The sequence below is a fragment of the Patiria miniata genome, unplaced genomic scaffold, assembly GCF_015706575.1.
Source record: "Patiria miniata isolate m_02_andy unplaced genomic scaffold, ASM1570657v1 HiC_scaffold_6, whole genome shotgun sequence".
NCBI classification, from domain to species: Eukaryota; Metazoa; Echinodermata; class Asteroidea; order Valvatida; family Asterinidae; genus Patiria; species Patiria miniata.
In genome coordinates, this window is record NW_024037073.1 from 18,778,566 (window position 1) to 18,793,024 (window position 14,459).

At 40.4% G+C, this 14,459-nt stretch overlaps 1 protein-coding gene across 1 annotated transcript; it reads left to right on the forward strand.

Annotated features, from left to right (window-relative positions):
- Positions 1-6,377: 6,377 nt before the first annotated feature.
- On the forward strand, positions 6,378-12,253 carry LOC119743142 (zinc finger protein 226-like). Its single transcript, XM_038219504.1, has 2 exons — positions 6,378-6,532; positions 9,689-12,253. Exon 2 carries the CDS (start codon positions 9,743-9,745, stop codon positions 11,111-11,113), a length of 1,371 nt encoding a protein of 456 aa, XP_038075432.1. The 5' UTR covers positions 6,378-6,532; positions 9,689-9,742; the 3' UTR covers positions 11,114-12,253.
- Positions 12,254-14,459: the final 2,206 nt, after the last annotated feature.

The window sequence follows — 14,459 nt, forward strand, 5'->3', positions numbered from 1 at the left end:
ATAGACGAGCAGACGTTTTGCATTTTTTATGAACATCAACAAAAGAGACACAACCATTAGTTGCCTCTGCACGCCGCATTTTGATCAAATTTTCAGTCTCGGTGTCGTCGGGTATTAATTTCTAGGAATGCTATTTAATAATTAAGAAATATCAAGCCCGTTTGCGAAAATAATTTACACGTTTCAAAATGTACCACAAACGTATTGACACTCAACTTTCCTTTAGTTCTAATTTTACATGTCTTTGTGTGTGTTTACTCGACTAAACCACAGATGTCCCCGGTTCGATGCCCCATGAGTTTGTAAGCTGGATAAACACAATCTACAAAGAAATAAATTTCGTCGAATTTTTTGGTTTGTTGTTTTATATTTTGATAACATCATAATGATGTACATGTAAATAATAGTTGATGACTTATTTTGAGGTAAAACTAAATGTTCTTGTGGCAATAAAAAAGACAAGTCAAGCCTAGCAAAGCTTTTCCCAAATCATAAAAAAAATTATGTTCAACTGGTTCCAAATGGCTATTCAATTGAGGCCTTTGCATGCATCTGTGTACACAATGGCCCATTCGTGTGACGTTACGGGGTAATCCTGTACAATAGTACTGCCCAGCGCCCCTACTCCGACACCCCGAAAAAATTATACTGGTATTATACGCCTTTCCCCAACATACGGACAGAACCTGCTGGGTTAGGGGGTATTTGTACATATCCCGTAACATATTGTTAATAATCTTCGGATTTGAACAGCGACCGCTTTGAAAGTATGGTACGAGCCACCCCCCCCCCCCCCTATTGATTTAAGGAGCCCTATTGATTTTAAGGAGCCAAGTGTCCGGACAAAAAAAACCTGTCTACATTTTAGTATTGATTTGCTGATGAACCCCCCCCCCCTCCACAAAAATTCCTGGTTCCGCCCCCGATTGTTGTTGTGCATATACGGCAATTATTTTCGTCTACAAGGTGATCCAAATGCAATCAAATTTGATACACAAATTTGATACAATGAAGTATGTCTAATAAGAGCATGTTCTTCCACTCATCTGAAAAAAGCAGTTACTGATATTGATCTATGCCAACAGAAGTTATGCATGTTTTACTTAAAGAAAGCATTTTTATAGCTCTCCTTGGAGTGCCATTGAGCGTAGTGATAATACACACAAGCATTCATTAAAATGAGATATTAATAATTGAAATCAAAACCATTGTTTTTACTGTCAGTTGTAATGGTTTGCATATGAAGAACAAGTCAACTCTTTTTCTTCTGAAATGTTGTTAGCGATATAAAAATCCTTTGTAAGTTCTCGTTCATTCATCGAGGTGGAAAAACGTCCATGTTTCATAATACTCAATGTGTATTAACCAGTTCGTAGAATTATCAGAGGTGGACAGCCGAGTTTTTGTGATCTTTTTATTCAAATAGACATAACGTGGGATTTGAAGGTCTGCATGGTGGAAAGATACTAAGACAAGAAAAGTTTGCGGTAGCACCATGTGAATAACATTCTCTTGACGACGGGCAGAGCATATACTGTTCGAAACGTTGAGTCCCTCGGTTCTTTTCAGAACCACACATACTCACAAAAGAGATTTATTCACATGGTGCTACCGCAAACTTATCTTGTTTTAGACATAACATGGGAATAAAGTATGCAAATGACGTGAAATGTTCACAGTTAAAAGTCAATAAGATGTACTTGATCATTTTTTCATAATGAAATTGAGCAAGCAGAATTTTTTTTAATATTTTCAAATTCAGTCATTTTCTTTTTTGACTCCCCTGCAAGGAGAAGCCGGTAGAAAGCCTTGCGAATCGGTATCGGTTGAGCACCGCATGCATGGTTGTATACACGGTAGCCTCATCAGTAACCTGTACTCTGAAACCGACCGACCACTCGCATGACGGTTTGCATCATGTCCTATTAACCAATATATTCGGCTTTTCCAAAAAGAGAGACTGACAACAACATTCCAAAGGGAAAACGTTCCTTTTGCGCAACTCACAGGCAGGTGTGATAAAAGTATAATATTGTCGCATTATCCGGTTATGCTGTAAAATATGACCGGCGTTTGCATGGTGATAAAGGAAGGATATTAAAAAACATGCTGACATATATTTACAGTAATAATTCTTTTTCATTTCTTGAAAAAAAAGGTAAAACATACCGGTACTATCAGTGGCGTAACTGGGTTGTGCCCCCCCCCCCCCCACAACAAATGTCCGTGCCATACCCCCCCCCCCCCCCGCCCGGCGCTCCCCGTTTAAAATCTTGAAATGAACAAAAAATTGTCATTTGCCTTCAGTGCCCCATTAAAAATTGTGTGCACGCATGTGCCCCCCCCCCCCCCCCCCCACCGGAATTAGGTTAAACCTCACGCCGCTGACTGTTATTACCTATGAACAAACAAGTACTCTGTTTTAACGTCTTCCACCTGGTGTCTTTCGTCAAGGAGAAAAGTATCATTAACTTATTAATAGGGAAATTGTTTAGGTTCTTGGGAATTTGAATTACATGTTTGACAAAATTTCATTCTTCCCGAGGGATTTTCTCAGCCTTAACGATTTAGGTCAATTTGTGATTTAAAATCGCTTGTAATTCCATACTTCGTGACACAGAGTTGTAATGACTCGAGTCAATGACTCGACTCGAGTCCGACTCGAGTCACATTTTTTGGCGACTCGACTCGACTCGAGTCCCGACGGGTAAATGACTCGACTCGACTCGAGTCACTGCGAGCAAATGACTCGACTCGACTCGAGTCCCTCATCAGAATGACTCGACTCGACTCGAGGAAGGCTAATAAGACTCGAGTCCCAAAATAAAAGCAAAAAACTTACTTGCGAAAAATATTTGCAATGACTTACGCTGCGCCGTTCGCGTTGCCAGTTTTTGTTCACGTCACGTTAATATTCGCGAATAATGTACGTTTATATACAGCGGCAGTCTGTTTCCTTCCTCCATAATGAAACAACAAACATACACCGTGTCGCGGACTCCCACCTTGTGGTTCTATAGCATGTAATGCTAAACCCGGAACCAGACTTAAAACGCATTTCTCAATCCGTGGTTTCATCATTGGTTTCGGGCGATTTTGAAGTTCTTGGTGGAACGCTGGCTAAATTCATGTCCCGATTTCACACAAAAAAATGGATACGGACGGGCCCACCTTTAAATAATCAGAAACAGTTTTGTATAATGCAATTAGGTTTTTACGTTGTCAGCGATCAGCGAACAACAAAATCTAGACCCGAAGCCAAACCAGTTATAAGACCGAAGTTTCACATCTTCTTATCTGTGACGTGAGCTAGCAATGGAAACTGTTGGTTGGGTACCATACAGCATACTTTATGTCTTTGGATTTCCGTAATAGACTGGTGCCTTGTATTCTTTCTCTCTTGTGTTTGTTGCTTTTTATTGTAATTTAGTGTTCAAATATTTGTGACTCGAATTGACTCGAGCTAAATACTTGACTCGACTCGACTCGACTCGACCACACTCTGTGACTCGACTCGACTCGACTCGACCTTGTTGACCTAATGACTCGACTCGACTCGAGTCACTTCTTTAAAATGACTCGACTCGACTCGAGTCACAAAAATCAGTGACTCGTTACAACTCTGTCGTGACATCAGAATAACGTCACAGTAATATTGAGGCCGATGTCTCATTGTAAAAGTGAACAACTTCTATATTGCTAGGAACAGAACTTTGTCATAATGTGATGATCACAGTGTGATTTTAGTGTGCTAAGGCTAATCATAAGCTAATGTCCTTTATAAAACATTGATTTAGTGTTGACAATAAGAGTTTTTATAGTGATATCTTTATCAAATCATTTCTCGTAATATATCAGACAAGAGTTTTGCTAAATTTCCAAGATACCAATTTAAGCCATGAGAGTCGTTTTATCTTAAATATGATCTCAATATGATTAAAAGCAAATCTTGAATTTGTTAGTGTCATTTAAGAAAGCAACCAGTTTTATGCAACCTGTCAATAAAGACATTTTTGTGAATTTATGATTGTTAATGTTTAACGTGAAGCGAATTACTTTTTCAACGGGATAAATAGGGGAAAACAAGGCAGAGGTGTGATTTCCTACGAAGCTTGGGGGAGTAATTTAAAACAAGATGAAAATAAAAAAACACAAATCAACTTCGACCCAGATCAAATCAATATACCCTACAGTTTATCTCTTGTTCCTCTGCCAGTTTATTGTTCATATAAGAACGGGTGGGGAAAACCTGAAATGCACCGACGAACAAGAAAGAATCCACGACAATGCTTTAAAAACGGGATATCCATGCAGAACGAGATTTTTGCATGTCATCATCTCGACTTCAGGAAGTCGACTTAGCGAGATATCTCATCTGGACAAGTCGTCATCTCGACTTCGAGAAGTCAACTTGGCGAGATAATACATCTGGACAAGTCGTCATCTCCACTTCGGAAAGTCGACTTGACGAAATAATACATCTGGACAAGTCGTCATGTCGACTTATGGAAGACGACTTGGAGAGATAATGAGATAATGCCTCTGGAAAAGTCGTCATGTCGACTTCTGGAAGTCGACTTGGAGAGATTATGCATCTGGACAAGTCAACTTCGGTAAGTCGACTGGGCGATACAATTATGTGATTAAATCGCCTTACTCTCGGCGATATGTCAACATGACGTGATGAATTATCTGAGTAAATAAAGAAGTGGATGGCACTCGTGGAACGCCGTACAAAATCACCTCCCGAAAAGTGATAGTTCCCAAGCCTGCATGTAGCCGTTTTACAAGTGGCATCCTTCCACTTTCTCAGGCAAATAGGACCCATTTTTCAACCGTAATTTTATCAAGCCTGCCCTCAGATGGAAGCCCAAAAACCAGGGAGTTGATCCTTGGCTACATTTACACAATTCCACCGTTTTTTAAGCCAAACGGTCTCCGTTTTCAAAAGAAACTGTGGGGTCACTTTTTATGCTAATCAGCTCGCGTAGAAATTCTCTCTTGAATTAGTTCACTGCACCCTCTTGGGTGGATTTGGTAGACTCCATAGCACCACCCGAGGAAAAGTAAGCACAGCGGACACATGAGCATGTATCGTGCTCATCATGTACCGTGCACTGTAACGTGCTCAATTATCCGCCGCATTCACCCGGAGAATCCAGCACGCCGGAGAAGTGAGACCGTGACACCGGGTGCTAGCGCAGCATACTTCGCGCATGTACTCCGTCGTGGCGGTCACGTGTTGGCATATATTTTTCATCGGGTAGTGTTGACACATATTTTTGGACGAAATGTTGACACGTATTTTAAGTGAACTTTGCACTGATCTCTATATAAAGACTGGATAGCTAATACAGAGCCGCACAATGTACGAATTTGACGCCATATTGGTGAGACCGGCTGGTGATCTACAAAGGACAAGTTGCCGTTTTATAGACAGCATGATTTCTTTTGTAACGTCGCGGTTCACTTGACTTATATTTTGACCACCATCACTGACCAAGGTTAACTACAATTTTTCTAACGTCGTGGTTACTAAAATGCCGCAAATATAACTTTTTCGGCGTTTTGAAATAATAATCACTACGGAAATGTGTCCCTTTTAGAACATCATAATATGTGTACGTGACCAAAATGCGCTTCAACTGTTGATACGACGCGCGCGTATTTACGCGTAGAACGTTCGTATTATACGCGGCCATCTTCGTGAGACCGGGGGCGAATTGGTCAATATGCGAAGTCTACTGTGTGAATGTTGTATGCATATCCGCTATCCAGTCTTTATATAGAGATCAGTGGAACTTTGTCGCAGGATGGGTTGAGACATATATTTGTCAACAAGTAGTAGGTAGTTTTGGCAAATGTTGACATGTAATTTCTAGTTAATTAATCAGAACAAATATATTTTTTTAAATGCTGACATAAGTTTTTTAAATGTTGACATATATTTTTTAAATGTTGACATATATTTTTTTAATGTTGACATACGTTTTTGAAATGTTGACATATTTTTTAAATGTTGACATACGTTTTTTAAATGTTGACATATTGTTTACAATGTTGACATATTTTTAAAAAATGTTGACATAATTTTTTTTAAATGTTGACATATTTTTTAAAATGTTGACATATATTTTTGAAATGTTGACATATATTTTTAAAATGTTGACATACGTTTTTGAAATGTTGACATATATTTTTTGAAATGTTGACATACGTTTTTGAAATGTTGACATATTGTTGACAATGTTGACATATTTTTTAAAATGTTGACATATTTTTTACAATGTTGACATACTTTTTAAAAAAGTTGTGATGTATTTTATAATGTTAGCAGTTGCCGTGCAGGGTTGAATAAATTCCGCTTTGGCGTGCCATACTCGACCCATGACCTCGAAAGGCAGTCGTTATATGCACAAACGTAACGTGGAAGATTTGGGACAATCTCTTTGTAGATTTCTGTAGGAAATTACAGAATGAACAGACGTCTAGAGATCTACGGAATGTATTAGTGTTCCTGGTAATAAACGAAGTAAGTAGCTTTTATAGCGAACATGGAGTAAGTTTTAACAAATGTCCCGATTTTTGATTCCCTGAACGGGCCGAACGAACACTACTCAGTACGCGCACTGGCATACATGTAGTTACTATTTCCTACCTCCATGCTACCACAGAGCAAGGTACATGTACATGTACATGTACAGTACATGATGTACATGTACATGTGTAAAGTTTCCGTTGAGCCAGGCTATACCCATACCACCCATGCTGCAGTATTTGAACCACATTTTATCTTTTCTTTTATGGGGCCTTGGACTTCGTACCAATAACATGTTTGCGTTGAATTAAACATGCTACGGCTTAATACAGCCACAGTTTATTTCCTTTTTTTAAACTAGTGGTTTACATTCTACCAAGTTCGGATATGCTGCGCTGAAGCATAGCGCTGCATATCCGAGCTGCGTACAGTGCATAGTATTCTTTCTTCAAATTCTGTACATTGTACAACCCCTATGAACTGTTCAACTTGCAAGCATCAGCATCCGCGTCACGGTCCATTAAACCCCTGGCATTTATTTTTGAAAGTTTCCTGTGCTATTGAAAGGCTTCAGCAACACCACGCCGTTATTGCTCTATTTAATGGCAAACATAATTTGTATCAGCCGTGTGCAAGTGTCAGCCGTTGATAAGCAAATTTAATCCGATTATACGTGCTTGTACTGAGAGTGAGACGCTATATCTGAGAGCAGTGAAATTCATGCGCCCCCAAAACATGGCCTTTTGAATCAGTATATGATTGAAATGTTAAATTATGGCAGTGAAAAACAATCGCCGTCATCTACGCCGAAACGTCAATTCTGGTTACTGGTAAAGTTGATGACCTTGAAGTCGGGAAGAAATCGTTCGAAAACGCCCCCAAATCTATTTATTTATCTCAATTTCTAGGAATCTCCTTAAGTTATTTCAATTTTCAAGAGTTGTTGCATAATTATCATCTGAGTGTATTCCGATTTTCAGCTTAGTCTGTTGTTGCAAACGCTTGTGTTACACCATGAACTATCTCTGAAGCAAAATTTTGACAAGGATTATTGCAGACCAAACTCATGTGCATGGTTTTCGGGTTGGCATGCATGATTGGCCGATTTTGGGGCAACAATGACGAAGCGCATAATTATCAGCATTTTTATTAGCGTCGCTCGGCGTTACTTCGCGTGGGTCTCGGTATCGACAAATGTAAGCCGGCAAAAACGGTGATTTTTTTATTAATTAATAACTCGTGAATTATGAAGGAGGCTAGTCTGCAAATTTGTACTGCACACCAAAATACATAATGGATAGGTACCTTATTAATATTCGTGAGGATAGACAGCTATTGCAAGCACGAATGTTACAACTTTGAAAAATGCACGTAGCCAGGCCTTTTTTTCCGATTTCAACGAAAAGTACTGAACTGATCAAAACGATTTTTAGCACGTAGTTGGATCATTATAAAGGGAAAAAACCCTGAAAATTCTTCAAATGGGAGAAACTAATTTTCAAACACTTCGTGCACGTTCAAAATAATTTCATTCAAAATAAAGTATTATGTAACCTTTAGAAATCGGCCTTCGCAACCACACGGTGGATACCTCCTCTGTGTTTATGATATAAAGCATGGAACAGATCAGGCGAATCAGTGTACAGTAGGCCGGCGCTATCTTAGTGCCGGAGTTATATTTAAACAAATGCGAGTGGACAAGCTGTGGCCATCTTCCATGAAAGTACATTTGTATATGTAACGTTGACCAGAGATTACGAGCCCGGGCATCGTCCCTGCACGCACCCTCGAGGCATCCCACGCGAAAATCACGCTGCGCTAATCTGTTTCCGAAAATTGACCAAAATAGGTCCATTGACCAAAATAGGTCCCCGAAAATTGACCATAATAGGCCCCCTAAGTTTCGCATACAATATTGCGTGCTTTCCATAGTGCGCTGTATACCACGCTGTATACATGTACCACGTGACTATAACATTACTGCACATTTCTTGCCTCCATTGACAGCAATTGTCATAAACAACCTCTGGAATTGTTACAATGTTTGTGAAGTATTTCATTTATTTTGTTTGTTTGTTGGTTGTGGGGTTTTTTTTGAAAAAAAAATAGAATTTGGTATTTTATGGGAAACTTAGGGGGCTCGTTTTGGGTCAATTTTTCTAGGGATCAACTGACCAGCCGACCGACCGCGAAGTGACGGGAAGCTCCTGCCAGAGCTTAAAAAAACAACCGGCAAGTTGTTTCTCAGCTGCGCGTGACGTCTGCAAAATTGAAAACTAGCACAAATTCGTTTTCGCAAGAACGGGTATTTTTACAGATTGGCTGCCTACGAAGCGGTTCTGTCTCAACTAAATGCCCAGTCAACTTTCTCCCTAAAAAAATACCACCTTATTTATTTTTGGCGATTTTTGAAACGATACGAAAGTTGTTATTGCAAACTTGCTATTTTATTTGTTCTCTCGGCAAACATTCGGTTCCCACTCCTTCCAGAATCAATAATGTTGTGACTGATGACCAGCCTACACTTCAAGGGTAGATCTAATAGACTCTTTTTCAGAGGATTGGAAAAACCCAAATAGAAAATGCCTTTTAGTGGTGGGGGAGGGGCGGCAGTGCTGGACCATAAAGAAACCAGTGTTGCTCTTGGTGTGGAGGAGGGGGAATTGCAACTTGGGAAAACTCTACATCCAGGTTCAATCACTTCATCTGAGTAACGATGATAGGAAAAAAATCATTTAAAGGCACCAGAAACATGATTGAATAAAGCGTGTCAAGAACGCGGTTTTGATATTTTGTTACATCATCACCAAGTCGGGCACAACCGGGCTCCGATACGACTGCCCCCCCCCCCCACTCCCTCCAGTACGCCATAAGGGTGGCAAGCTCGTCGGCCGTCTCCACTCCAGTGTCTTACTTCAGCGCCCCCACATAGGCCTGCCTCTTCCTGCCGTGTTTCGGCTCTCACAGAACCATCTGGTGTGCCTTGAGCTGAGGGTGGCATTGACAGTGGCCTGCATGTCACCAGTAACATCCCATTTTATGACTTTGTAGTCAAATAAATTGTTCAAAATGGTGCAACATTCAACTGTCCCTGCGTATAAGAGGAAGTGTATTGTCGTTCATACTTATCTTTTTTTTTTTGCATTCCAGATCCCACTTGTGTTTTAAGCTGCATATCATCATTGAAAGCCTGCAACAGCTACAATGAGTGTCACAAATAAAAGCAACAAGAAAAAGGTTCAACCAGAGGTCAAACAAACGAGAAGCAACCGACAAAAGCATCTGAGAGTCAACTATAACGAAGCATTTGCCTGTGAGATTTGTGAAAAGAAATTCACACGGAAACGTCAACTTCAGCTTCACGGGAGGGTCCACGCGACTGAGAAACCATTTGCTTGTGACTTTTGTGGCAAACGCTTCTTATTTAAATGTCTTCTCCAAGAGCATCAGAGGGTCCACACTAAAGAGAAACCATTTGATTGTGACATTTGTTGTAAGAGCTTCGCAAGAAAATTTTCACTAAAAATACATCAGAGGGCCCACGCTAATGGGAAACCATTTGTTTGTGAGACATGTGGCAAATGCTTCTCTCAGCGTATCCTTCTAGAGTCACATAAGAGGGTCCACACGGGTGAGAAGCCATTCCTTTGTAACATTTGTGGCAAGGGCTTCTCATCTAGAGCTGGCCTGCGGGCACATAAACCGATCCACACTAATGAGAAGCCATTTGTTTGTGACATTTGTGGTAAGGGATTTGCATGGAGAAATAGCCTACAGATACATCAGCAGGTCCACACTGATGAGAAACCGTTTGTTTGTGACATTTGTGGTAAGGGCTTCGCATGGACGAGTAGCCTACCAATACATAAGCGACTCGTCCATACTAATGAGAAGCCATTTGTTTGTGAGACATGCGGCAAACACTTCTCACAGAAATGTCGCCTACGAAGTCATCAGATGATCCACCAAAATGAGAAACCATTTGTTTGTGACATTTGTGGCAAAGACTTCAGATACAGTAATAGACTACGGGAACATCAGTGGGTCCACACTGATGAAAAACCATTTGTTTGTGATATTTGTGGCAGGGGGTTCTTGCAGAAAAGTATTCTGAAACAACATCAATCAGTCCACACCATAAATGAGAAACCATTCCTTTGCGATATTTGTGGTGCAGTCTTCTCAAGGAAAGGTGGCCTTCAAATACATCAGAGCGCGGTCCACACACATGAAAAACCGTTTGTTTGTGAAATCTGTGGCAAATGCTTCTTACAAAGCGGTCATCTTAAACGGCATCACAGGGTCCACACTAAGGAGAAACCGTACGTTTGTGATATTTGTGACAAAGGCTTCTCAACTAGTGGCGGCCGAATCAAACATCAGCGGATCCACACCAATGAGAAACCGTACGTTTGCGACACATGTGGCAAAGGCTTCTCAACTAGTGGCAGCCTACGTCTACATCAGCGGATCCACACTAATGAGAAACCATTTGATTGTAACATCTGTGGTAAGGCCTTCTCAAGAAAAATCTTGCTCCGAAACCACCAGCGGGTCCATACTAATCCCGACTAATGACAGACCATTAATGTCTGTGAAATTTGTGACAAAGGCTACTAGTGGCAGCCTACGTAGACATCGGCGGATCACACAGTCTTATGAGAAACCATTTGATTGTGACACCATTTGATAGTGACAATTGTGGTAAGGTCTCAAGAAAATTCTTGCTCCTAAACCATCAGCGGATGTATATTAATCCCGACTCATGACAGACCATACCTATATTATCTATGTTGGTTACACATTCTACGTTTGGCATTCCGTTATATATAGGCCTATATTTTGTTTGCATTTTTTTATACTCACTGTACAGGACCGTGGATAATGGGTGATACTCAGACTAGTCTCAGCCAAGGCGGAGTCATCTTTACTAAATCCTGACAGCATTTCATTCCCCAATTAGGACTATAAGTTTGATTGGTCAATTCGAATGCAGTGTTTTGTAACACAACAAACGGCCGGGCATAGATTTATCAAACCCATAGCAAGCTTGGCGAGTATCCGTATAATATATAGCGCGCGACCACAGCCTTTGTTTGCAGTGTCTTGTTTTTTTTTTATCACGTCTATGACGCGATAACGGGTGAATTACTGAAAACCCGATATAGAAAGCGCCCGCGGACTCTTTTTGATTGGTCGAAATCTAGAGGTCAAGAGGCGATTGTCTTCAATCAGCGAATCTGCTCACATGTCATATACCATGGCTCTTCGCCATGATCTATTACATTTATATCGAGAGGGGCCTTCGTGATAGAATGGATAGCGTGTCCAGCTTGGGAGAGAAATTTTGTCATGGAATTGCTTTTCTTTTTACTTAGTTGTTTGTCAAATGTATATTATTATTATGCTTTCAAGAGTTTTGATTGATTTTAATGGTTCTGACGATTACTTTTAGAAAGTTCATGAGCAGTCTAATGTTTGACTTGGTTCAAAATTCTCTAACTGGTAAAGTACATGAGTGATTTGAATGATTCTTGTACATGTACTAAAGAAAGTTTTGTTTATATTGCACTGTAATATTTCATGGTTTTCCTTGCAGAATAAATATTTTGATTTGGTTTTTTTTTTTTTTTATGTAGATGATTGTAAGTCTGGACGTTTTATCAAATAGTTTCTTTTCATAAATATGGTTTGCTTGGAAATTGAAATATCGTTGACATTGTCTCTGATATTGTTATTGATATTGTTTCATTTTTGAGACCCTTCCCTTCAGTAATCCTCCTACTTTATTAGTCAAATAAATCCACATAATTTTGTTTAATTGGCTTGAGGGCCCCTCCCCTACACGCATGTTTCAGCCCCATAGACCGTGCGTGCATTGTCTTCTCACGCATGCGCAACGGTTTCCACCGCGTCGTCGGCTTGCAAACAGCGGTAGCAGACGACGCACTGAACGATTGTCTGGTTTCCTGTCTTAAAATGTATCCTTCTCAAACGTACTTAAAAGATGATTCGAACCAAAAACTATCAGTAGACCAAATGAACAAAGATATAAATTGTCTCTACAGTGTGGGAACGGCGCTAAAAACCCTTTCAAATATATAAAAAAACAAACCAATGATTATGGACAAAAAACGTTTGAGTTTGGTTTACACATTTGGACAATTTGCCGGGTTTACCTTAGATCAGCCGTAGTACCATCGGAAAGGATGATAGATTATTTTTATTTTACAGGTGATTTGATGTAAGAAGGAAACCTGTAGCTTATAAAAATCGTCATTTTTCAAGTAAACCCATTTTGAAAGCTTCGTGCACAAATAAACTGGTCCCAGTGCCCTCTATGATCGTACTTAACTGCATTTCAGGGCCGGGAACCAGTCAGTTGTAAATCGTTTCAGTTAAATATATACATTTCCAACGCGTCGAAAGATTACAAACGGAGCGCCGCGGCGCGTGGCTAGCCATGTTTACCGGCCAGATTCCAGGGTCTGTGTACAGGTACGTGCACAATAACGTTACATTCAACGAAAAAAACGTATAACGTGAGACCTTACTTTTCTTATTGAAACGGTTTCCGACTTAAATGATATTTATACATCGCACTTTCCGTGGCATCCTTTACCATTTTTCAGTGAAGACAAGTTTACAATTACTCGGCAAAACTGAAAAATTATCTCCTAAACTGTCGTGTTTTGAATTTGTGACCCAATACTTTCGTACTACACGACACGGAAAAACAAAAAGAAATGCATCAAATACTCTATGTTTTTTTGCGCTAAGGTTTGCAAAAGTGACTTTAATTGCCTTATATTCCTGTCCACGTGGAAAGAAAAAGTTATCAAAGTACTTCGAGCGTGATGTTGACCGATACTTAAGTGGGTCAAACTGCGACTGCAGGCATCCATGTTTGCTGATTATCAGTATTTCATATTTTGAGTGCGCATGCGCGCAAACTAAATGAGCGGCTGAAACATACGTGCCTACACCGTTATAGCTGCTAAGCACACAAATGTGCTTAGCACAAAAAAAGTCTGGCTTAGTAAAAACAGGTTACCACCAAAGCTCCATGTGAGTTTCATGCTGAGCAAACAACGCTGAATACCAACCATTAGCCATAATAATACATGTACATCACATGCACAGGGCAATGTGGTTACACGTCTTGTTTTTGCCAAGGAAGACTTTTCATGCTCAGCAAATTTCTGTGCTTAGCAGCTTCACGAAATTGGTGACCTCAACACTAACACGAATCAAAGGAGGAGTTCATAATGTGAGTTCATGGGTCACGTGAGTGAGCTCATTGAGAATTAGAAGCGCCGTGTGTCGGACAGCGCGTGTTGAAAACTAACATGACACATGCGGGATTCGAACCACCAATTCTCTACCCGTGGGTCAGCAATTTAACCACTCGGAGGCTATCACTAGTTATAAGTTACGTTCGAGTTTAAAACCTAAGAACCATTCTTTGTATTCTTACTAGATCGAGTCGTTGAATTGGTTTCAATAATTGTTGACAGATTCTTTCCATTTTGCTTTTTAGAGCACTCACCTTATTTTTTTCGTAAGCCATAGGCACAGTGTTCCTTAGGCCCTATACTGCACCCGATATAATAGGCACCGGCACCAAATTCATGTTGAGTACCAAGCACTGTACAAAAATCTAGCCAGGCCAATAGGTCCTATAGCTGTAAAAACCTGTTGGCGTCAATCGTGGGGCCCGGGGGGGGGGGGGGGTGACTGGCCTAAATAATATCGGAACTGATGCAAGTACGAAGCATTAACGGCGCAGGGTTCGGGGCCCGCTTAAAGGTCCCGGGACGGGAATGGATTCTGCGGCGATGATCTGAGGCAATTTCCCCCGTCAGCAACAAATTTACCATTTTAAAAATCATTTTCGAGTTTGGAGTCAGTGAATCGGCTT